Source organism: Melopsittacus undulatus, chromosome 5 (assembly GCF_012275295.1).
Source record: "Melopsittacus undulatus isolate bMelUnd1 chromosome 5, bMelUnd1.mat.Z, whole genome shotgun sequence".
Lineage (NCBI taxonomy): Eukaryota > Metazoa > Chordata > Aves > Psittaciformes > Psittaculidae > Melopsittacus > Melopsittacus undulatus.
The window spans coordinates 70,128,928-70,155,392 of NC_047531.1; the positions used below are offsets into that span (position 1 = coordinate 70,128,928).

General features: G+C 40.8%; 1 protein-coding gene across 1 annotated transcript in view; it reads left to right on the forward strand.

The window, feature by feature from the left end:
- Window positions 1–434: 434 nt before the first annotated feature.
- TMTC2 (transmembrane O-mannosyltransferase targeting cadherins 2) overlaps window positions 435–26,465 on the forward strand; it is a 251,891-nt gene continuing 225,860 nt past the window's right edge. The window contains exon 1 of the mRNA XM_034063127.1: window positions 435–589. Within this exon, the coding sequence (XP_033919018.1) occupies window positions 507–589 (83 nt within the window). The 5' untranslated portion in view covers window positions 435–506. The remainder of the gene's footprint in view (window positions 590–26,465) is intronic.

Consider the following 26,465-nt stretch of genomic DNA (forward strand, 5'->3'; position numbering starts at 1 on the left):
TGCCAGCGAGAGTCAGGGGGCGGGAGCGGGTACGGGCCCAGCGCTGCACCGGGAGCGGGGCGGGCCGGCGGGCGGGTCGGGGCGGAGGGGCGGGCCCGGGGCGGGCCCGCACGCAGGCGCGGTGGGAGCCCCGGGCGCCCCACGCGGGCGCTCCCAGAGCCTCGGCGGCGGTGCCCGGCTCGGTAGTGAGGGGGGCGCGGGCCGGGGCAGCCGGAGCAGCGGTATTGCCGAGGCGCCGCGGGAGAACGGCGGGAGCTGCCGTTGCGCTCCGCTGAGCCCAGCCTCTCTTAGCCCAGCCTCGCTGCGCTCTCTCCCCTGCCCGCCCCGCTGCCATGGGGTAGGGGGTGGCGGAGGCGCGGGGGGACGCCGTCAGGCTGCGGCCGCCGGTGGAGCGGCTCCCCGCGGTGCTGGCGGAGCGAGGGGCAGCCGCGGCGGGACTGGCGCGGGAGGCCGGGCAGGGGGGCTGCCCCGGTGCGAGCGCGGCGGCGGCGGCGGCAGGCGGAGAGATGATCGCGGAGTTGTTGAGTAGCGCCCTGGGGCTCGCCCTGTACCTCAACACCCTGGGGGCCGACTTCTGCTACGATGACAGGTAGGGCGGGGAGCGGCGGGCCCGGGCGGGTGGATGGGGGCTGCCCACCTGCTGAGAGAGGGGCGGCAGGCGCCCCACTCGGGGCACAGAAAGCGATGCCGGAGGGTCTCGGCCGTTCCTCGGCTCCGGGTGGCCGCGGCGGCGCCGGGGCTGTGACAGCTCCCTCGCGGGCTCGGTTTCCTCCAGCCCTTTCTTCCCAGTGGGCTGGGACCGGTTGCTTTAACTTAGCGTGTCCCGGGCCGCTCCCACACGGGCGGTGGCACCGGGGCGCTCGGCCGCCTCCCGGCACCCGCCCCGCCGGGACCGAGCCCCGAGCGGGAAGTTGCTGTTCGCTGTCGGGCTGCCCCGAACGGCCGCGGGGACCGGAGTCCCTCCGCTGGTGCGCAGGGGAGCAGCCAGACTGGGCTGGGGTGGGCTCCCTACCTGCTCCTTTCCTGGATGTACCTGCATTCAGCAGCAGTCGGGGAAGAGTCCGATCTGTGCCTTTTCCGGTGACTTCATGTTATCACAATTAAAATAGGTGCATGATTAAAATGAATTAGGGAGAGCAGGGTGCCTGACTAAACTTATTAACCGTCCTGGAGCGATTCATGCTCCGTTGGAGTTAACCCATCCAAGAGTGAGCGCGGATTGACTTTGACAGCTTTTCACCAGCCTCCCCCCTCCTTGGTGGCGAGCGGGCTGCCGGGCAGCTTCACCGGCTACCGAGACAACCTGGATCAGATCCTCCCCGGTGGCGGCAACCGGCCGGCTTGCGGGGCGGGGATCGCTGGGGTGGGAGTGCTTGAGTCCCTCTGCATGTGAACTGTACTGGGGCCCAGCTTCGTCGCTTCTGTTTGCCGTACTGGCTAACTCCCCGAGCGGCTGTTAAACGGGGTTGGTGCCTTGGAGCCTCGCTTGTGAGAGGAGGAACGCGAGGAAGCACGGGGAAGTGGGGAGGTGAGGGGGTTGGGAGTTGTCAGGGATGCGTCTGAGCAGAAAAATGTTGCTGGATGAGCTGAACTTCCCGGTGCGCTGGTGGGATGCTAAAGGGTCAGTTATGTCTTTGATTAGGCATTTGCCTTGGGAAATAACCTGCCTGTCCTGGAGTCAATTAGTTACTAAAGTTGGAATTTTCCTTCCTTAAGCTGTATTACGGTGCACCTGCCGTGTTTAAGGATCTGTCAGCGCTTCCAGAATGCCGTCACCCTCCAAGCCCCCTTTGTTTTCGAGGGTTGCTACTACTAAACCTACTAATGCTGGAAGTAAATGCCAAGTGTTAGTCGTGCTCTAGGTCTCCGGCTGGGAACAGTGTCGGCTGCAGAATGTGGCGATTCAGGCTTCAGGTCATTTACATGCGCTGGAAGACTTGTGAAGCAGTTAAGTGTTTTGAGGTTTTTGTGAGTCTTCCAATTATCTACAATGATTTTTTCTTAAACCTATTTTAGCATTTCAAAGCTTCATTCACAAACAGAAAAAGAAAAAATATCTGCCATTGTCCTGAGATGCAAGGTCAGAGTGGGATCAATAGCCTGTAGTGAATATTTTGACACATTGACACTATTTTAAACTCTCTTTGTAGTTAAGAACTGCAGGAGTTGTGGATTATTTAGATAACCCTAAGTAGCCTATGTTGCAATATTTAAGCAAAACTGGGTTGTTTAAGGACATGCTTATAAGCCTGTGCTTCAGGCCAGTTCGAACTACTTGGTGTTATTGATGTGAAGGTCAAGGTTAATCTTGATCTTACCTGAGTGTGCTCCAGTGCAGGTAAAACCCAGTGATATCCGAGTGTCATCTCTGGAAGGGTGGAAAAGAACCATGCACTGTCTTCCTAGTACTTATCCCAGACTATAAGAGGTGCTCTAAAATACTGTTTTATGTGTTTAGTTCCTAACTAAAGTACCTATCATCGCAGCTAAGATTTAGACATTCACTGGAGTGCTCTGAAAGCCAGTTAATGGCACTTCTGTGGGCAGGATCATCTAATTAGGATGTTTTTCAACCAAGGGGCAAAACAGAAATGGCTGTTGCATGCTAGTAATTGTTGAACTAGAAAGAGTTATCTATTCAAAGAGACAGACTCTCAGACCCAAAGTGTTCTTTCAACTGTAATCACAGAATCTCACTGCCCTGCAGGAGCTGGCTTGAAACGTAACACTAGAAAAGGAGGTTGATGCTGGAGCTGTAGAACACAGCCCTCCATGTAGGAGATGGATCATGGTACTAACTTTAAGTGAATCAAGATTGTGCATTTAAGCTAGGAACCTGCAATGTTTTGTTTCAGGAGGGCAGCACATTGCCATAGCTTTTCCTGCTTCCTTTGCCATTATATTGAAATTACATCAGACTGTTCTTTTTTTAATATAGTGATCAAGCTTACTATATAAAGGATGTCTGTAATTGCTTTCTGTTTTTTTTTTGTGTTTTTTTTTTTAAATGTAGGTTGGGTAAGATTAAGTGGCATCATAAAAACTTCTTATAACAAAATCAATTTCCCAATGGTAAAACTTAATATTTTAGCAGCAGCACGGCACCGGACCAAGGACTGTATGGACAGTGATATAAGAAACTTGCTTGTAGCCATGGCTTTATGACTCTATATCAAAGGATTCAATATTTTAGTTCCCACCCTTCACCCAATTAAACTGAAATTCAATGAATTTAAAGCCTGAGGAAGTTGAATAAGAAAATTTATACGTTCTTAGTTTTCATCATTAGTCTGCCTTACTTATTTCAGGCTAGACAGATACATGGCCTGCACATAACCAGTGCAGACGTGATCTTTTTGATCAGTTGACTTATTGATTACTTTGAATAAAAGTGACAGCCTCTAAACCCAAGAGCCAGTGTAAAGAAGAAATGCTGCTTTATTATGTTGGTTTTCCTTTTCTCTAGACCTAGAAAACACAAGCTTTTTGCCACCTTGTTCCCTGCTACTGTGATTCTCAGACAGCTGTGGTATTTCCTTGATACATGTGGGGATTATTAGGTGGAAATTTTCTCCCCAGCTCATATCCTCCTAGTTCATCTAGGAACAATAAATATATTTATTCCCTGTTTTTGCTTATTTGCTTTATTTGAAGGTGGATGCAGTAATCCAAAATAAGAGATGAATGTGGAAAGGGGGTGGGGGAGAATATTTAGATGTTGCTTTAATGTCACAGAGAGCTCATATGGCTTGTTAATAAAGGTTTATTTATTGCTGAGTAAAATAATCTTGGAACTGATAACGGGGTGTAGGGAGAAATGGAATTTGCATTCCTGTGGATATATTGAAGATTTTCCTTGTTGCACTGCATTAAATACAGCTTTTTCCCAGATTAAGGGCGGCTGATCTCTGCACATGCATTTTGTGTTTGTGCTAATACCTACCAGCATTACCGGACAGAAACCCATTGCTTCAATTAGGCTTACCCATCTGCGTAATTATTTTCCCTGCCACTTAATATTCCCTCCAAAAGTAGGCAATTTGACCTGTGGGTGCCATGCACTGAAGTTGTAGTCCTTCATGTGACCTGTGCTAAATAAAATGCGTCACTGCCAGTTTGTAGCTGGGGTGTGGAAGATTTAGTGCTCTGTACATCTGAGGTCATGTGTTGCTACAGAGAATATGTCAAAAGCAACTAATCCATTGAGGTGTTCCTTTCTTTTCCCAAATGTCAGAAGCAAGGCATATTTTAAGGAGAGAATTAGTGTGAATCTTTAACCTTGAGTGATGTATTTTCTCTGTGGCACATTGATGAAATTGGTGCTCTGAAAGTTATATATGTATTTATCTAATCTCTGTAAGGACTGTTCCATGAGATTTGCTAGCATTGTTCAACTTTCTCTAGCTCATGCTGCATTTTATTTAGCAGGCCTGAATGGGGCAGCCTTGCTGATTGTAGAAAGTCTCCAGCAGACTTGTTTCTAAGTTACAGGGTAATATTGCAAGCTGTGTTGAAGAAATCCTAATAAATGCCTTCACCCTGTAGTGTCAGACTTGCATCATTTAAAAACAGCCTGAGCCCATACGCATTCAACAGTACCTCTGTTGGGTCTGCCACATGAGATTTAATCTAGCAAGTGACCCAGATACGTGCACTAGAAGAACAAGTATAAATACACTGGGGAAAATTGCTTGCCATCTGTCTCCTTGTTGTGTGCATATATTTGATTATTAATTTATATCTGCAATTTTTATGGCCCCTTTTTGTCATCTAGTTTAAATTCTTGAGCTCCAAGTACATCTCTCCAGTAGCTTTCAGTAGCTTCAGTTTGCAGTTGTCTGCAGTTGTCTGAATTACAGTAGCGAGGCTGGTGGTTGGAAAAAGCGGGGAGATGGGGACTTGTACGCTTTCTCTATGGTGTCTTCCCTTTGTCACTCCTGTTGTGTCTTCTGCATGCTAATTTCGAATACTGTAAAGATAATTTATTTGTAAATCGGAGACTTTAACATGTTGATAAAGACAAGCATAACCCAGAGAATACTGGGACCATGTATTTTTCAGGTACTGTTGTAGTATCAACCAAGTGAACCAATAACTGGCTATCTAATGGGGTGAACCTGGCATGGCAATGTTCTACTAATATGATACCAGATCTCTTTTTAAGTAATCTAAAAATATATCTGGATTTTGGTTCTAAAAGTGTTGCTTCATAAAAAGTTGTGCTGAAGGAAAGACTGTGATCAAAATGTGAAATCTTGGTTTCATCAGGATAGTGGTTTTGTTGTTTTTTTTTTTTTTCTCAGTGGAGATGCTGTAGTATAGAATTTTTTGGAAGGAAAAGAGAAATTGTGTCCCTGTAGGCTTTAATTTAAGATTCTTGTGCATATATAGCACTAAACCATGTCACTTCTAGTAGCTGGTTCTGGGAATAAATTCATAACTGTTAGCAGACGGAGAGTCTCCCTGAGTCACCGACAGGATGCGCCTCATCTGCAGGAAGTTCATCCAGCACACAATGGAGTTACAAATTCATATGATCCACTTTCTCCAGCATCTCCCATATGTGTTCCAGCTGCATGTCTGAATCCTCTGTGTTTGCCAGAGTGAAAGTTGCTCAAAAGGCTCAGAAGTCTCTCATCTCAATTTAACTATCTGATAGCTGCAAGAGTGATGAATTAGGGCTCCTTTGCCTCTCTCATCTGGAAGTTTGCCCTTCCCTCGTTGTTGGCTTCTAGGACTTTTTTTCTTTCTTTCCTTTTCTTTTTGCTTTATTTTTTTTTTTTTTTGCTTTTAAAGTGGGAGATTGTTCTGTGAGCAGGTTGTTTAAATCAGGGTGACAGCAGCATTTCATTTTGCTTCATCTAGATCAGGTTCTTGAGCTGTATTCCTGTAGTCTCAGGATAGTCCTCTAGACTTGAGATATTTGTGTTATTGCTTGCACAGGTGGTCCCTCTCCAGTAAGAGGGAGAAAGGCATAAATCCTGTAACTTCTTTCCCAGTTTCACTCTCTGCAGAACTCCATACTAAGCCATTTTTCCACAAAGGCTAGCCCATTGCTGAATAAACCTCAAAGAGCCAGAGGAAATTGGTTTTTGGAATTGCACCCTAAATATTCCTTAACATGTTGACTCTACTGTTACTTCAGGACAGTTGAAATATCTTGTGGGCCTATGAATGTCTCATAACAGGCATCTTCAAAGGCAGTGGTGTGCGCTTTGGCTCTGTCTTTGGAGGTTGCTTCAGCCTAGCATAAGGTTGCGGCTCTTTGTATATGACAGCTCATTGTGAAACAAAGAAGCGTGCTGTATCACCAGGGCAGCAGATGAGGATCAAGTAATCTGTCAATCTCTCTTTCAGTTCAAGGAAAAAGAAAATCAGTAAATCAGAGCAAGTCAAGCTGATGAAACTTGGCCACCCAACCTCCCTAAGCAGGGATGGCTAGTTGATATGCTCTGATGCTTTGCCACCCCTAGCTGTTCCTGGCTTTATTAAGCTTCAAAAGGGTGAGAAAGTAAAACTGGCTTCCTCAAATAGTAGGAATACTTGAATAATTGCATTCCTTACTATGAATTACTGTGGTAGCCTTTCTTCTCTGGCTTCATGAGACTTTTTGAGAATAGTGAAAGGTTTCAGTTGGAGGTAATGCTCATTTACTGTCTTCCTATCCCTTCTTTCCTTTGTCTCTTAATTCTTTTTAATTGCAGTTTTAAGAGAAAATTATACTTTCAGTGTAAGCCATTTTGTCTTTTATATCGTAATTCTTTTGATATTTTCATGCAAGTGGTTTATTCCAATAGCTCATATTCATGCTTCAAAATCTGTTAAAATCAGGATAGCCTCTCAAAACACACATAGATGTCTATGTTATATACATCTCTATAGTAAATAGCATAGTGGATTTTTTTTGTTGTATGCCTAAAATTTGAGACCAAGTGTTTGTTTGGCATCTGTCTTGCAGCAGAGAGCAGGACAGATTTCCCATTAGTCTGCCACAAAGGCTTCTTAATTTATTTGTGGAGGGTCACAGTTGACTGCCTTAGAGCACTTCCTTCTCTCTAGGAGTTAAGCACATTGGCCTTAGCAGTGCTCCTGGTCCCAGCTGGCCCATGAAGCCAGAGACTGACAGGTAATTGAATGAGGATTTTCCACATGATGGTACAAACCATTACTGCTGAATGACTGGACTAGTCTGTGGCATCCCCTTATTATTCACCAGCCTGTCAGTAGACCCAAAAAAACCCACCCTGACCTCTGACCTGTGGTTCAAAGAAGGACAGTTTTTTTTTTCTGAATTTAGTATTCAGATGGGTTAGGTTTTCCTGAACTTAGCATTACTCTAGGCTATTTTGCTAATGAAAAATTGTATGATTTTAACTCCTATGTTTTAGTCAGCTAGTCCAGTATTGGTTCAGAGGAACAAGATAGCAATTGGTAGCACAACTATTGCTGTAAATACCTTGCCAGTGCCCGCTGTACTTAAATCCCCAAAAAAGTACTTGAACTCTTGAAGCAGGGTCACTTTTCAGTGACCAAAATTGTCATGGAAACAAACCCACTCAGCAGCAGCCTAAAGTTCCTAGATCCCTGTCCTGTCTTCTCTTCCTACGACTCTTTTTACATGTAACAATTAATAACTGGTGCTGGGCCCAGGAATCATACTCCAGTGTGCTGCTTCCCCATCATTGCTGCAGAACGACCTGTGCCCTATGCTTAGGGTACCTTTCTGTTGTGAAACTAGTCTTTGAACCCTCTCAAACACCTAAATAAAAGATATGTATATATATGTATATATATTGCAGGTGTTTGTCTGCAGTCCCAACTTAGAGACAGCATTTCACTTCTGTACATAGCATTTCCAACTGCTTGGCTACTTGCTCCTGGTAAGTGTGACTTCCCTTCTTAATTGCTTTACTGACAATTTTCTTTCCCTCTGATGCAAGGGAATGTAGCTTGGAGTTGGATGGCTCTGTAAATCAGATACTCTACAGGCAGCAGTGCCTGTCTGATAAGTGCATAGGCTTCTAACATCCTGGAGCAGCAAGAATGCCTTTAGAGCATTAGCCCCCAACTTCTATATGGGAATATTTCTCACTTGATGCTGTTTAAAATAGCTCTTAGGTTCTGCCCAGTAACTGTTGAAGGTGGTAATCATTATTTACTTTGATAAAAAACCCAGCACTTATGAGTTCCTGTGTGTGAGTAAAGCACTAAGAAATACTCTTCCACTGAAAATAGTTTCTGTAGGTATGTTTGCAGTGCTTTTAAGGTGGTGGAATTACTCTGGAAAAAAATCCCCAGAGCATAGAATGTTGTCCATTATAAAGATCCTGAAGAACTAACACTGGTACCAGGAAAATAAACCTGTGTGTACATAGGGGTCAGCCAAGCCCCTTATTGTGGAGTATCACAAATAAAACCAAGCCCCATGACTTCATCCAAATTCCAACAGGAGATGACAGACTTCATGATGAGACAAACGTCTATGTACTGAAGCTGCCTCTAGGAGGTAGGCAGAGGTAGTCTGCTCCATTGTCATTTAACCACTAAATATTCAGTGTGTGGCTGGTCTCCCTTTTGGATCCATGTGTCTTATGGTGATTCCTGTGCTTGCCTTCCAGTCTGGAGTGTTTCCCTGAGGTGTGCTTTAGCACATTTGGAGTTCAAGCTGCTCTAAGTACTGTGAAGATGTGAATTGTGCAATTGAAATTATTTATATGTGCATGTCTGTCTGTTTGACAGGCTTTTAGTAGTCACTTTGAGAGATGCAGGTTACTGGATTATAAAATAATAGGTCAGCATCTTTGGAGGCAGCATGGGGAGACCTAGAACTCTTAATCCAGGATGAATTTGTTTTCTGCAAATGACTAATTTGTTCCATGTCTCTAACGTGAAATCTTGAAATGATTAAACCCTCCAAAAATCAGTCACTTCTGGGACGTTGGTGTCTTCAAGTCTTTTGTGCGTGTGTGGTTTGATTTCAGCATTTTCAGAATGTTTTGATGGTGGCCTTTTGAGAAGGCACAGGAGGATCTCACTGTTTAATGTGCAAAGCAGCACATTAAGTGCTACACTTAAAAATCTGCTTTTTAAAGCACACAGTGTCTGTGCCTTCAAGGCAGTTTAGTACTATGTTGGTTCTCTTTTGCAGGTTGATCATGTTGGTGCTTTTAGCCTTTATGTGATATTGTAAGCACGATACTAACATGGGAGTGTTCTTGGTTTCGTTTTACAGCCTGACAACATTCCTGGGTCAGGATCACTTATATTTGGCTGACTTCTATATTTGAGTGGACTTGTACTGGGCTACTACTGGGAAAAGGGTTAGGTCCAGTTGAAAATTAAGATGAGATGCTCACAGTTCCCTCTGGTCATTACAGTAGCTTTGCTAACCCCAAACGACACTGGGTATTTTTCTTACCAAAGTGGAAGGAGCCCACGCTGCCTTGAGTGTGACTCTGTGGGTGGAAGAATCCACTTGTAGCTGTTGTTCTGTAGGCTATGAGCCTTCTGGTATATACTCTTTTTTATGCTTCATATGCTTTTTAAAAATAGACATTTTTTTTCTTTTCAAATAAAAAGACATTTAAAGGAACATTGTGCCCTATCATATCCTCTCATGTGCAACAGATTTGTGAAGATGAAGGTACTATCATGCCTCCTTTATTATTTGATACTGTATTTGATTTGACTGCTTAGTGTAGCAACATTGTTGATTGTTTTAATAATTTTAATAAGAAGATAAAGAATTTAGGCTCAGAAGTGAGGCAGGATCTTCAGCCTTATTTTGTGTGTTGTACATCAGCCCTCTAGATAAAACTAAAATTTATGTCTTGGATTAAGCCTCTCTGTGTTGTCCTGGCTGTCCTTGTTGGTAGCATAATTTCATCAGTGAATCATCTTGGGCAACTCTGAAATAATTTGTGAAGTTTTGCTTGGAAGTTTGGTTTGTGAATCTCTGGTAAAGTTGCTCCCATTCTGCCATCCTTCCTTTGGCCTTCCATGCTTCCTTCCAACTCCTGAAAGTTCCTGAGAAGGTACTTATAGGTATGGTATGCATCTATCTGTGTATTTCCATGCTGCAAAGTCTTGACTTATAACAAGAATTTTCTTGTAATAAATGCCAGGAATCTTCAGTGTATGTGCTTCATTTTCTTCAAACAATTTCAGTTGTACTTGAGAAAACTTCACAAGTTTTCTTTTTTCCTGTTTTTCTTTTTTTTTTTTAGGAGAACAAGGAGTCTTGGTCTTGCAAAATAATTGTTAGTTGCAGAAGAAAGTTTTCAGTCTTTTTATTAATTACTTGTAATTAAACTTCTGATCTTTTACTTTTTTAATAATTAAAGCAGAAGAAAACTTGACCTTTTTAAAAGCACTTTGATCTGGATTAAGGTTCCAGGTAAAAAAATCATGTTTTCCATAAAAAAATAAATCTAAAAATTAAATGTTGTATGGCTGTATAAATAAAGCTTGCTGAAAGAAAAAGTACTAAACAGAATGATAAAAAAATTGAATCAAATAAAATAACAATTTTGTATATAGCAGCTTTCATTTTGTAGTGCTAACAGTTCTTTATAGCTTCTTTGTAACACCAATATAGTGGAATACATTTTCTATTTGTGCGAAAAGACGTAGCTGTATGTTCTATTCCATTTCACAGTACATTACTCATCTCTTTTATGTAAATAACTTGGCTTGTTAAAAATGTTAATATTTCTCTTTAATAAACATCACACTTTTGGAGTTTTCTCAAGGTGCACAGTTTTAGAAGACTAAAGACTTAAGTATAAGGAAAGGCCACAATGAAGATGGTTCCTCCTGTTGCTGGACTCATGCTAAAAAAGCAAAACCCAAGCTGGAGCACCCTGGAATACCATCTATGTTGCTGTTTGCTGCCAGTCATATTCATGTTCTTCCTGGCATCTGAAATGACAGCAGAAAGCAGCTCTGCACTAGTGCTGCATAGCTTCAGCTAGTGTTACGGATGGTTGTGGGGATGTGGCTCATGGAGCATCGCTGGCAGGTGGAGTCTGAGATGAAAGCTGCCTCCACCCGAGTGGGCCTGGGACTCTGTGTATGTATGTGCCCCAAACTACCATGCAAGTCATTGCATCTCTTATGGCTGCTGTTTCCTTTGTCATTGTTCCTGCCAGAAATGCAAATTCTTGGCAGCCAAAACAGCATCTTCAGTAGGTCTGTGGCAGTGTGGTGTTGGTGCAGCATGGCTCAAGCCTTGATAAAGGCACCTGGTGATTTTAAAATGATGGATTGGGCTTAAATAAGGGAAGTTTAATGGAAGATACTTTATATACTCACCCCTTTCCATAGAATTCCTAGAGGTATAGATGCTGTTTAGCCAGGGCAGGTTGGCCATGGTTTCTCTTGAGTCTTCTACTGTAGCAGTATACTTCTTTATTTTAATAAAACAAAGATGCACTAATTCTGTTTCAGTTAATGTTGAATGAGCAGGTTTGTATGTGTTCAAAGCAGAACCCTGAATTACCCTGGTTTATGATGGACTTTGATACTTGAAGCTTTATGCCTGGCTGATAGAGGGTTAAAAGCAAAAGCAAGGATTAAATATCCAGGGAGCAGGAAGCTAGTGGGTCCTCTGGAATTTAGAGCTTCTAGCTCTTGACAAAGAAACTAATGTAAGGATATTAATAAAAAGTTGTTGTTTATAAGTAAACAAAACTGATCTCTTGAGGTACAGTTAAACCTGTGAGAGATTTTGCAGGAAACTTCTCTAGGGGACAGCTCACTCTTTATTTTTGTTTTCCCTTAAATATTCCAATTGTAATCCATGTGTGCAGTCCTTTCTGAAAACAATTAAAGACTGTCTTGTATAGGGACTGGGAGAATGTCTGATGAGGTGAGGAAAGGCTCCCAGAAAGAAGAAAGGCCTGAAGGAATACTGGCTTTCACTTCATTGTGTACTGCATATGTAATCTCTTAGCTTATAATAGTATTAATATTTGGAATTTTTCTCTCTTGAAAAAATTATAAAAATGACTGTATAGAAATACCTGTAGTGTAGTGGACCTGTGTGCCCATCTGACACAAAGCTAAGTGCTCAATCTACTGTGATTCTGAGCTGTTAACTTGATATGTATGGATATCAGCAGGTGTTGCAGAAAAAGAGAAGGTTTGCTGCTCTTTACCCAGCTCTAGGTCTCTGGGCTCCTTGGGGATAGTGTTGGAGAAAGAGTCATGTCTAAGCAGGAATATTAGATAGTACAAGACTGCAGGTACCATGGTGATGAGTATGATGTACGTATCTTGAAAGGCTCCGACGCAGTAGCTTGAAGCTAGGATTCACCCTGTTATGCACAGTTTCCAGAGATCACATGCTGTGTGCGATATTTAAATCTACCAACTTGGCTCTGTGCTTGGCTTGTTCTGAACATCCTGCAGACTGAAATTTGTAGATTTTGTTGAGAATCCCTGTTTCGTAGCTTATTATAGGCAGGGAGTTTCAGTTTATGTTCACACTATGCTAATTGTTAATGATGTGAAAAACTCTATGAGCTTATTTTACAGCAAAAAGATTCAAAACTCATTTTCTTACTACTGAATCCTAACATTATGGTACGGTTTTCTGAATAAGTAAAATTACTTTAAAGCACTAAAATAAAGAACTAAGACACAGGTAAGTGTAAGTATGGAAAAAGAATAAAATGTATTAATGCCTATGCCTTGTTCTTTCTGTAAATATTTAAGAAAAAATCTAAATGATGTAGATGAGAATTTTCAATAATGGATGGGATTTCCTTCTGGTCTAGTGTAATTTAAACAATTCTTCTTAGAAGTATAAACTGCATGACATATTAGTGTGGGCAGGGGTGCAGGGGCATCTCTTCATTGTGTAGCACAGTGGGAGTGATGGCTGAATATTTTTCTTCAGCAAGGGCACTGAGAGCACTTTATTTTGCATACTTATTTGAAGATGAGAAATTGTGGGGAAACATCTATGTGTGCACTGTGAAAATTAGCACTATATATGCTGCTGTGAGTGGAGTGTATTTGCTTTCCATCCTCGTTTTTCATGGACTAAAATCCTATATAAAATCTGTGTGGTAGCAGAGCACAGCCCTCTTAAGGAAGATCAGATATGGTGGCAATTCTTAGCATGAACCTGAAATGATACTTAGTTCTTTGCCAAGAGTAAATGAGCACACTTGTAGAATAAACTGCTCAAGGAATATTGCTTATCATGCTGTATTTTGTATTGTAAAGTGCAAAAGAACCCTGTTCATAACAAGGTGGTTGCATTTAATATGTGTATTTAATTGCATATATAATAACAGACATAATTTTCTATCTTATCTATATTTGCCTGCTGTTTTGTGTGTACCAGCAATGCAGGTCATGGAGGGAGTGAAGTGATGGACCCTGCAATCAGTGGATCTTCCAGCAGAGTGATTAAATTAGTATCAGATTATGCTCTCAGGAATTTCTAAGCTCATGAATACAGTAAGCAGTATGGTAATCAGAAAATTCAGGTTGTTTTTTGTGTTTGTTTAGTAGTTTTTCAGAATTTCTGTACAGCAGCAGCTTCCACAGTTCTACTTTCTGTAGCAAAGAATCTCTGTTGCCTTTTCAATTTCTGAGTTTTCTTTTTTAATTCCTGCTGAAGGTTAGAAGTTAGGTGCTTGGGTCACCTTACACTAACCATGTTAAAACTAAATGAGGAAGCAAGCACAGAGATTATATTTCAGCTATTGCTTCAGGAGCTGACTAAACCTTGATTTAATTGAATTCAGTTTAGATTGGTTGAATATTGCTGCTGTTGTAATTAAAAAACCTGTGGTTTACTAATAACTAATCTTTTTTTCTGTATGTCTTTTGTACCCGCATGAAATTTATTCTTTTTTTTGTAGTACAAATGAAGTCTCCATCTAAGCAAAGTCACTGTTTGTGCCTAGATGATGAAGCATCAACTATTTCATGCTTATTGAAATGGAAAAAATTAGCAGTTTAGAGAGTATCAATAGCCTGGTTGGTAATATCCAAAAGGGAGGAAAAATCTAACCTAATAACCTGCTTTATTGGTGATCTGTTTATTGTGTCCTAACTTGGTTGAAGTCAAGATAAAAGCAAATCATTCTGTAGGTCTTGTAATATGCCGGTAAGAGATAAAATGGCAGTGTATGCCTTGGCTTTGCTGCTAAGACTTCATTTTTACAAACACTTGGGCATGTGTTCAGCTTTTCAGATGAAAATAGTCCCATTAGATGAAATCTGGGTCCAACCAGAGTCAATGGTAAAACCTGTGGCAATTTAAATAAGGCTAGAATTTCATGAATGAGTTCAGTGAGACTACTTGTATACATAAAGTTAAACACATGGCTAAGTGTTTGCAGGATAAGAGGGCCTGCAAGGATATGAAAATAAGACCCTTGCGGTGCAATTTGAAGTCTGACCTGTCTTGCTGTTGCATGATGGAGAGCCACATTGAGGAAGTACATGAACCTTTTGGGCATAAACAAACACAGAGTATATAAAACATCATAAGTAACTACAATTCATAAAATGCTTGGTTGGTCCTAAATAATGAAGCAGTGAAAATCTTTATGGGCTATGCTTGTTCTTGTAATATATTTTTATTTTATATATTTTGGCACAAATGCATATAAGGAATTAGTATCATTATTATGTTTCAATATTCAGAAGAACTTGGTAGTGCTAGATGCTTTCTTTTGGAAGGGGGAGGTAAAATAGAAGTTATGGGCTAGCCCTCTCCCCCCAGTTACAGCAGTCCTGCAGTATTTGATAATTATGTCAAATGTTGTAATCATCATGTATATTAATCAATTTCATATCATGCTTGGTAAAGAAACACTGTGGGTATTACCATAACTGTGATGGTTCTCACCATCTGAGGCTCTCCTTTCCAGATGTTTCACTGGTTTGCAAATTAGATTTGGAGTTGCATGTGCAGCAAAACAACTGTCATATACGCTAATAGATCTTTCTCTTTGTCCAGAACATCTTTGCAGAGCCTAGTTTCACATTTCTTGGCAAGAAATATTATTTGAATGACTGCCCTCTTAATCCTGTGAGATTTAGATAGGTGCAATTTTTCAGGTTTTTGAGGGAGTCCTAATTTACATTTCATAACACACACACACACACACACGAGCAATTAGCATGAAGTTTTATGGCAGCCTGACAGTCCTTTGTCCCTGTGGAAACAATTACACAACAATGCATGTTCAAATAGTGACATCGGGTGCCCTTTGTGTGTGCTCACCTGTTTTACCTGTACCATACTAAAAAAAGCTGCAGCCTTATTTAATTATTACTTAAATTCTTATTTAGAATCGACCTGCTCTGTTGTACAGTGAACTTGCTTAAAGAGAGAAACACTGAGGTCTTAAGCAAATAATAGCTACTATTCATTCTTTTAAATTACTTCATTTTGGCATACTGTTGAGGCTATTTTTCCCTCTATGCATGGCTTTAAATAAAATGAACATGACCCCCACGATGAGGTTAGACTTTGGCTGCAAACTTTCCTGTTATCATTTTTCTCTCTTTACATGTGGATGCAGAACCTTGTCTTTTCTTCAAGCTGGGGATTGATATTGCTGATGTGTTTGGAGAATATAGGAGAACATGCCAGCTCCATTATCCTGCTGATTGTGCGGTCCAGTTGTTGCTGGGGGAATAGGCTGGAAAGACTTGGTTTAGTGAGCAAGCAGAAAAAAAAGTAAAGCAGCAAGGCAGTAGGAGGTTCAGCACTGGTACAAAGCTCATCTCCTCAGCTGTTGTGTGCACAGTTGTCTGGGGCTAACACTTCCTCACTTATCAGTGTTTGTTGTTTTTTAAATGTTTTGGTCTGTTAAGATGCTGATGCAGTTCCATTCACTTCAGTTACATTATCCCACTGGGTAGGGAGTGGGACTTTAGGCTGCTTTCAGGAGCACTTGAGATTTTCTGCCCCAGGGAGCTTTTGAACTGAAAGGTACAAGCAGAGAATGCATGGAAAAGAGGCAGTGAATGGGAAAGAGGCATGGTATGCATAGTGGTCCTGTATGCTGGAGGCTGTGTTTTGTTTGCAGGTCCAAGGACCATGTAAATGTTATGGTGACAGTGAAGGAAGGTCTGGAGAAAGGAGAAGACAGAAGGCATAACAGGGCAGGGTGAAATGAGATGTAACTCTTGGTGGTTCTTAGATGAGTGTGATGCAGAAGATCCAAATCCAATACACAAACTGGGAGAAAAATTACTCGCAGTCTGTGAATGCTGCTACTATTTTTTCTGAAAGAGAAATTATCCTTAGACTTTGGCGGTCCCAACTGTGTCTGTTGTAGCGAGCCAGGCTGGGTCAAACTGCTTAAGGCAAGGATGTGTGCCTCATTGAAATCTGAGGTAGATGATACCACCATCAGCACAGCCAACAGCTCTGAAAAGGGTGACCATTAGTAGTGTAAGTGGGGATAAGCAATCTGTGCTGATAATCTGGTCACAGGGTAGCAGGGAAGCTTGCCTAGAGGTCTCTGTGGATTTCACTCCTGTCTTTCACGAGTTTTCAGCTTGCTTTTCTAACCTGTTCTCTCTCCATCTCCCTGGGTGGTTTTCTTCTCTCATGTTTCCTACAATGGAAAGCCAATAAGGCATATACAGAAAACAGACACTGGAACCAAAGTAGGAAAAATGAGCAATGGCTTAGTTAATATGGTTAGGCCCATTCAAGGAGAAAGACACAATACATACTAAAAAAGAGATAAATTGCTTGGGAAAGGAAAATGGATAAAACAATGTAGCTGAAAACAGAGTCATAGCTGTTGCTGTGCAAAAACTGGATTGCTGCAGAAGCTACGGTTTTGTAGCTGCCTTGTTTGGCTATTCCTCACACTAAGTCCTAGTTTGGGACAGACGGCGATGATGCGAAGCACTGCTGCTTTGAGCTTGTCCTTGCCAAGGCTGCTGTGTGGCTAATGAAGCATGAGGTTTTAACCTAGTTTTGGCAGTAGTGGTTTGGATGGAAGGCCAAGCTGAACTATCAGCAGAGACAATACTATACTATTTTTAGGGCGATGTATATGAAGAAATAGTTGATGATATAAAGCTATCGAAACTCTTGGAAAGTGACACTGTGCCTTGTGCTTTGAATACTTTAATCCAAAGAAGTTTTCATATCTCTCCACATGAGAATTGACTGTGAGTTTCAAACATGGCATTGCACAGCATGTGGCATTAATTTATTACCCCATTATTAGATTAAATGTTATGAATTAAACAAGTATTCTTCTCTCTGTGTTTGCTTAGTTTATTGTTATAGAAGACATGCATCTTTAGTTCCGGGTAAATAGGCTTTTTTCTTTCTTTTTGGACTATGTAGGCTTTACTGCCATGTCTTATTTTAAAGGACAAAGGGAAACTTAATTTTTACATTTAATAAAATAAATTATTTATAAAGACACATTATACTCCCAGGCCTCCAAGACTTGTGGTATGAAACTGGAAATGAAGCCACAACCAATGTATTCTCAGACCAGCTCAATGTGGAGTTTTACTGAAATGTTTGGTGCATGCTTTCAGGAAAGTTGAATGAAACTTTAAAAGATTTCCTACATTTCCCTAAATGTCAAACGACTTCTGATGCTGTCATGAGCTTGGTAGAAAGGCATTATGTAATTAGACTGCTGTCAATTTATCATGAAAAACAGAATAGTGATACATCTCTTCATCCCCACTTGCTGGTTTATATATTGCCCTCATCCTAAAGCAGGAAGAAAATATTCAGATTTTTTTTATGCTAGCATTTTTTTGTTTTTAATGTACTATTTTCTTAGATGGGGGAATGTTTTAGAAGTGCTAACGGCTATGCCTGTGTTCATCTTTAGCTGATACAGCCTTTCTTGTTGTATGTCCATATTCTGTGCATGGTGAGATAAGGCTTTATGCGTAGTGCAGAACTGATCTGCCGGTGGCATGGGAGCAGCCTCCTTGCACAGGTGAGTCAGTAACAGCTACCTGGAAAGTTGTCTGGGAAGTCTATTCAGGTAGTAAGTACATAATACCAATATTCAGAAGGCAATAAAAAGAGCTGTTATATATGAAAGTAAAAAAAAAAATATATTGTGAGCATTCAGGAATGCTAATACTTTTCAAAGTGTGATTTAATCACTTGATTTGTTTAGCTGTCTTAAGTCCAAGTGGCAATAATACTGTTTTCAAGGAATTTTAACTAAAGTTTTGGAGACCCTGCAAGTATGAGGGGCAACTGCAATGTCTGTCCAGCCTAATAGAGGACTAAAAGCAGGAAACCATTAGTGGTTATAGCTGACATATGGTCACTGCATACTCTTGGTTCCTCTGAGGTCTAAATATACTTGCAGAATCTGAGCTGAAACATCTTTGTATTTTTGTCTCAGTGTTAATCTCAGTTACTTGGATTTAGATATTTCTGGCATATGCTAGAATTGTGGCTCTGTCTTCAGGGCAGATTCAGCCTGAAAGCCAAGATGGAGACCAGTACCAGAATTAGTCAATAAATGGCTTATCTGCATTATGGGTGGTTCAAAAGTATAAACTATATCCTTTCTGATTTATTGTCATAACATGAGTTTTGAAACAGATCTTTCTCAAGTTGGGTCCTTGCTCTCTGAGAGACTGTACAAATGGAAACTGTCCCAGTCCTAAAGCACTTGTTCAGACTCTTAATCTGGAGCAAATACCCCACCCAAAACTAACATACTTCATGTCTACCCCTGCCCATTTTTTATTTTACTTAGTAGCATTGCTTATATAAATCTGAACAGTGGTATGGCTGTCTTATTTTTTTAGGAACATAAAAATCTTGGAGATTTTGCTCATGGTTTATTTCTGATTACTTCATGCTGTGGGTATTGATGAGGTAATGGGAATCTGTATTTGGAACATTGGTGTGGGGAAAACAAATTATATGCAATGTTTTTCATCAACTATAATTAAAGGAATGACTATTACAATCCAAATTTAATTGTACTTAATAAAGGATTGCCCCCTTTTTCTTTTTTCTTTTATAATGTATCCAAATTGTGCCCTCACAGCTTTCCCTTTGTGTTTCAGAAAGCTGTTGGGAAACTATATTTTGGTTCTTCAATGTACCTGTCTCTAGGAGAAAAGGGGATTCAGTGCTTTTTTTTAAGGTAGTCACATTTCTTACATCAAACCAAAGTGCCGCAGTTAATGTTCATAAATATTAACTGTGGTTTTAAGCTTGGAGTGATCAGCAGTGCCACGACCTAGTCTATGGATTTGCCTGAGGTGGTGGTGTGGGGCTTTGGAATGATACATTTGAAGATGTGCTCATCCAGTGATTTACTGAATAAAATTTCTGCCTTTAGCTAAAACCTGCCTGTAGCCTTAGCTAGGTAAATAATTTTATGCATATTTTTGAAGTGGTATTTTAAAAATTCTTTTAATTTTTAATTGCTTTAACATTACTTTCTTCTGTGTGCTCGGTTTGGATTTTTTTTCTCCTCTTTTTTTATCTTCCGGTCTTAATCATCTAGTGTTAGGAAAACTGTTTTCAATATCACACAGAACCCAAGCCCTACCAGAAAAAAAACGTTGGGAACAAAAGCAGCTTTGCATCATCATATATCATGAACTGTGAAAGGGATACAAGCTCAACTAATCTTCCTTGCATGTCAATATTAAAGTTTTTGTCTCCAGTTTTTCTGGTTTATTTTTTTTTTTCAATTTTTATTTATTTATTTAGTCTGTTTGTCTGTATCTGCTTGTTCTTTCCTGCCTCACAATTACATTACACCTCCTGTGGGCTTAGGACAAACTTGGAGCTTGTACAGTGTCTTGCAGGAAGCAAGCTTTACTGATGGGTTGGATTCTTTAAATGTTGTTACTCTGTTCTCTGAACCTGATCTTTGTTTTACTGATTGTTATAATTCATGTAACCTGCTGCCTCTTGCTTTTGTAAATATTTGGTAAAGAAGAGTGTCAGGATTTCATCCTGGTGAATAGCAGTAACAGTGTCTCTACTGCATGAAGCTCTTGAACACTTAAGCATAAGACAAAAAATAATAGGAAACAGCGGTGCTTATGTAAAAATGTGCTACTCATGAATTTTGCTCATGAGTTGCTATACACTCTCCAGGACATCTTTGCTAGCAGGACAAATCTGTGATGTTCTTCTGATTGTCAGGGTCACCTTTAGATTGGTAGCATCATCACAGCAGTCCCGAGGACACACTGGTTTCCCAAGAGTGGTTGCTGCATCACAGCCTCACTGAAGGGCCCTTGGCTTTTCCTCCCCTGCCTGCTCTGCTGAGATAATCCTGCAGCAGATGTTGGTGTTGCCTTTTGATTTCTCTGGCTTCAGCAAAGCTGCAGGGGCTCTAGAAACCTGGCCCTGACCCCTGCTGAGCTGATAGAGATAAGAGCAACATCATCCCCTGTGAAACCTGCGTGACATTGCCCTATTTCAGCTGAGTCCCTATTTCAGCTGAGTGCATGTTGGAGATTTGTTTTCCAAGGATGAGTGATAGATGCTCCGCCCCACAGTGGCTGATCCTAGTGATGTAGGTGATGTGTGGATTAGTGGTATGCCGTCAGCAGTCCCCTGTGATTGCATTTCTCCTTGGGAAAGCTGGAAGGAGAAAGTGGGTGTTTGTAGGTCAGGTTATGCTCAAACTTGATTGGGACCTGCTGTCTGTTGTCGTGTGATCTACTGCAAAAAGTGTCACCTGCAGAGGTCTGTGGGTGAGCTGGGAATTAGTCAGCAGCAAGATCAGAAATACAGAGCTGCCAAGTTGGCCCTGTGTTATTTGGGGCTGTTTGCCAGACTCAGTGGAAAAAACATCCCTTTAGATGATGCCTCATTGTCCCTGAAGTAAACATGTCTCTTAAAAGCTTTCCTCTTATTTTTACCTTCAGCATGGGTTTGTTAGCTACCCATGCTTTGGAAGGGAACTCTGTAGTTGATTCACCTCTTTGCCTACAGAGCATTCCCAATGAACTGATTTGCAAATGACTTAATCTATAATCTGCAGTGTGAGGAGGCTGGCAGTGAGAAGGGTAGGGGTCATCTCAGGTGATTAAAACATTCCCTAAATACTGATAGACAGTTTGAACATATACTGCTTGGATTAACTGCCTCTACTTTATAAATGTACTTGGTTATCTGTTAAAATATTTTTTTTCCCTACAGGAAAAAGAAATATTCTGATTCTAAATTAATATGGATCAATTTTTATTAGTACAGTTTACTTTCTCTTTTAGTTTTGATTTAATATTAAGCTCTGCTAGGCAGATTCAGTAGTTTCTGGCATTTGAGCTTGGTATGTGAAAGCTTCTAAATCGTATAGGCATTGCTCATTTGCCTTTTCGAGAGCTTCCATGCCTCTTTGTTTAATAATAATGTTTTTTAAAGCCTAGAAATGTAGAGGGATGGTACAAAGGTTATCCTTTATTATTTTAACTGTTTCTTTGAGAAGCTGAACTTTGTGTTAACCCTGCAATCCTACAGCCCCTCTAAACTGCTAACATGCAGCAATAATCCCAGTGTAACTACTGAAGGGTACATATAAAAGACTTACAAGTCTGTTTCTGCACAGATTTGTGAAGTCAGGAGATTAAAAATGTATATTCCTCCCTCAGTTTTTGCCATTAGCAAAATGTCAAGATCGTGGCTTTGTTACTATGCAGGTGGTGTAAGCTGGGCTGTGACCCTTCCATGAGGCATCAGAAATTCCTTGCTGAAAATGCCTTAAGCTCTGCAGTCATTTGGTCTTGGAGTACTTCTCTTTGTCCTGACGCTGGTGGTGCTGATCTGACAAGCTGCGGGTGAAGGCAGCAGCTGGAGGGTCCCCATTCATGATGCTGCTGGGGACTTTGGGCAGCGTAATCCAAACCCCACACATGGACATGGGGACCTGCTTAGAGGCACTTGAGCTGCCAGTGCATCCTGTAAGAATTAGTATTAAGTGCTTTTTGCACAGTGCTGTGAATGCCATCCTATCAGTATTTAAAAAGCAGAGTGAAACAGAGCCCGCTGTGATTGTTCACTCCTTTGTGTGCCTCATGGACTTCTAATCAAAAAACACCTTAATGCATCTGTTTTTTCCCGTTCTTTTAAAGCAGTCAGAAATGTGGATTTATATATTGGAAATGGGAGTCTGTCTTTTACCCTGTTCCATTTTCCTATCAAAAAAATGATAGGAAAGAAGGAGACACAAATGCAGTGTTTGAGTTGATTTTCTCCTGTTTTTGAAAAGGGCTTTTCACATGTTGTGTGTGTAGCTTTGAGCGTGTTGCACTGTGACTGTGGGAGTGGTGGATGGAGGCTAAAATCAGATCCACCTCTGACCTTTCTTTGCTTAGTTTAGTCAAGATTTACTCTGCTGAGCCAGATCTGCAGCTCTTCCAGATTTCCAGCCTCTAATCCAAGGCAACTATCAGGCGTTCCAGTTTGTGGTATTCCGTATTTGCCCAAATGTTAAACTTTTATATCCCTTTAAATTCCTCCTGTTTGAGGAGATAATGTACAGCTTTATTTTTATCCAGATTTTTCTATTGTGTTGTATTGTGTTTTTCTACCTTCCTCAGATTTTTCTCCCTTACTGTCAAAAACCTAACTGGCAATTCCCTCTTTTTTACTGCAGTTTTGAAAATGACCTCAGAACAAAAAATGACACAAAAGTGCTGTTGGTCAGGCAGCTTTGCCTGAGTCTTTGCATTCCTAAGTCTGGGCACTGCTGGCTGTAATGGAGCCAAAATTACTGACAAGTGCTTTAAGGGCAATATGTTTTTTTTTCCCCCTCTTCTCCAGGTATTTTCTAGATTTGTTTTTTACTCAGGTGTTTCTCCTTTGTAGAGGTTTTAGTTTTGGATTGCTGATAAGTATTACTGACAGTGCAACACATGAAGGGATCTGCTTAGTTTAAAATATTTTTGTGAAGAGTTGACTATATATGTGCAGGATCAGCCTTTTGCAGCGTGCCTTCATTTGTTTATTTGTTTGTTTTACCTACCAGGACAACAGGCTAAGCACAATTTCAGCTTTAAACTTGTGCCAGTTATATGCACAGATGGACTAAACCTATTTTGTGCCTGTGCTTCAGGGTGGGTGTTCCCCCAGTACAGATGTGTGTAAGCAGAAGGAACATTTGCATTTGCTTAGTGTTGAGCTTTGTTTCAAATCTGGCTTCTAAGTATCTTATCTCTGACTCTGTGGTGTTTGTCTCCTGACAGCAGAAGAACCAGGAGGTGAACTACTGGTTTCACAGTAATGTACTTTTAACTGAGTGGTGTTGTAAGCTCTTCAACTGTGTATGATCTGTTTGGTCTTTCAGATGCCTTTCAGAAGAGATACTCATCAGATGTATTGTAACTAGACTTTATTGGAAATGGTTATATTCTGGAGAGGAATGTCCACTCTGTTCTTTAAATCTCTTTGCATTAAAAGTTTCATTTGTTGCCAAGGAAATAAAGTGGTGATTATGTTATAGGGCTGACAGTGACAGTTCTAATGATTCATGTTCCCAGAACAAATCTGACCTTGTTAAACTGTTGAGGATGATGTAAAATTCAAGGCTCTTATTATTTTGATGGGACTAAATTACAGATTTTCCCCAAAACCTCTTTCTCAAGGGGTAGGCAAAAGGACCCCATATTTTATGGATTTTGGTAATTGTAGAAAGTAATTAGGCACGCTCTTCTCCTCTGGTGACATAAAGAGCTCCACAGACTTTAAGCTGGGCTGCCTTTACTGAGGATTAAATGTGTTGGGGTTCTTCCTACTGTGTTTCCTGCTGCTGCTTTTTATTGCTCCTTCTGCATTGTAGGCCTTCACTGGGAAGAGAAGGATCTGTTATTCATGCCCTATAACCATCTTGTTCCTACCTTATCTCTTCATAGTGAGATGTGTTGTTTCCATCCTCTTTTTTTTCCTTTGGTCTGTGGGCTTGGGAAACAAGACAGAGACTGTGGTTGCTCTCTCTGTTGCAGTTACTTGTGGTGCTTGCTTAAGGGCCATTTGGCTTACACTTTTACTACGTACACTGGGAAGGAGGAAGAAGCCAACAGGTGTCTTCAGTCATGATAAAATGGTCACTTTTCTTCCCTATTCTAATTCAGAACATCAGTGTAAGATTCAGGAGTGAGCCATTTCCAGTGATGCTGCATCTTCATCCTTTAGCCACAGCTATTTTTAAGAAAGAGAGTGATATTTCCCTTACTTTTGAAGCTAGCACACTTGATGATGGCTGTTCTGTTGAATAAAGAAGAAACCTAAGTGGAGGCAGTCTGAATTCTGTTCATTTTTTCCTGCTGTGCTTGTACTTGGTGCACTTTTGGGCAGGTGATGCTGAGTGGTATCAAATACCAGGAGCATTTGAGATTCAAGGAAAACATTCTATTAGTATGTAGCAGTATTAAAATGTCTCAGCAGAGCATGTTACCTCTGACTCTGTGAGGCAAGAAGGACCCTTTCTTTCATTATGAATGATGCCAGACTGCACCACAATGCTGCTTTTGAAGCTATCGACAATTGCACTGTCTTGCTGTTAGCCTGTTTCTGAATGACATTGATAGTATGAGCAAGATTTATTTTGCCTGTCGTCTTAAAAGGAAGGTGATTATCGGGGCAAGAACATTGCTTAGAACGAACAAAGATGGGCAGCTCCTGGAGGCTCAGTGAATTTTCTTATGAGAGAGACTTCTTCCCTGCTCTGTCTCCATTCATAATGGTTAAGTATTTTAAATCAAATGTTTACTTCTTCTGCATGCATGATATGGTTCTCTCCACTAACTTGAGCATAGCTGTTATTAATAACCTTTGGAAATAATTATCATTTAGTAAGTAGTGAATACTAACTCCTTGGTTTAGATGACCGAGATATCAAAGGTGACCAGATAGCCTGGCTAAATTACACAGAATATATCAAGTTAACCTTTGTTTTAAAAAATATTCCTTTGCCTGTAATACTACATTGGAAGATTATAATGTAGAAAGATAAGATAGAGAGGCTAGTGTTACTGCTGATCTACTGTATATACAAATACCAGGATTAGTAGAAAAAAAAATCATAACAAAATCAATGACATATCTTTTATCCTCTGTCCTTAGCCCTGGTTTTTGTGTTAAAAAAACAAAACAACAAACCCCACTGCTAGTGGCTCTGAGATAGAGTTTCAGCTGGTGTAAATTAATATATAGCTAGTAAATGGAATTAGGCTGACTCACATTCCATATTTCAGCTTTCAGATGCAGGAAGAAGGCAGACTGATTTTTAAACCCAACTACAATTATGACAAATTAAAGAAAGAAAAATGTTCTGTAAACACATGGAGAATTCATGGGGTTGTCTTGTCCTAGGCGTGCAGGAAGAGAGAGACATGATGCAAGTGATGTAGTTAAATTAGGTCATGGCATGAGCTTTGGTGGGGATTGCTAGTGGATAATTTGCACAGTGGAGGAAAGCTTCCTTCCTTAATTGTTTCCACCTGGTAGCGGGCTATTGTCAGACCAGGGACCTCTCTGCCCCTTTGAACAGCCCTTTGAATGAGAAACATACAATGCACTGTAAGTACTGTTTGGATAACAGCAAATTCTGCCTGGCTTTGTTTTACAAAACTGTTTGGAAATGTGATAAAGCATCATTCTCCTTTAGGAATACATGCTTTCCCACTGTGGTCTCATCTGGGAAACAGTTTTCCTGGGTTTTCATTTTTGTGTCACTGCTTCTGTTACTCCATGAGCTATGGTATGATTGCAAAGAGCAGTATAAGAACATGAACTGTTACATCAACCTGTTAAAGCACTGTGACCTCTTTGTTTTAGAAAAATGCAGCACAAGTTGCTTAGGAATGCACTTCCTTAATAGAAGACAAAAGAAATAGAGCACCCTTTCTTATACTCTTAATTTAGTTACTAGGAAGGAGATTAATACATTAATTTTATGCATTTGCCTTGCTTAACATAAAGAGGAAAGAGAGGGCTTGCTTGTGAAGTGAATCACTACCCTATCTTGAAATCATAATGAATTCTAATGCTAGCACTCACACTTTGGAAATCAGCTCGTCTCATCTAATGCAGCTTGTGCAATTGCTCAGAAATTCAGTCCAGTTTTAGTAGCCAAAGGGTAGAATGTGGAAGTCCTTCCATTTGTGATCTATGCTTTTTTAAAAGTGAACTCGATTTTTGCCATCAAATACTGGAAGACTTAGAAGTGGAATGGGGTAAGCTTTCATCAGAAATCAACTGAAATGTGTTTCAAGGCCAATATATAGGATTAGTGCAGCCTGCCAGTTTATACCTATTGTGGTTTCACAGTTGCATTTAATTTCTCTGAAATGATGGTTCTGTAGCCTAATTAATAGCTTGTTATATTTGTTGATGGACTTGGGAATCAAAAATTCAAAATTAAATTACAGTGATTAAAAATGTACCAGTAATGAGACTTTCTATTCCCTAGATATGTTATTATATGCAATCACACCAGTTACAGACAGCCCAT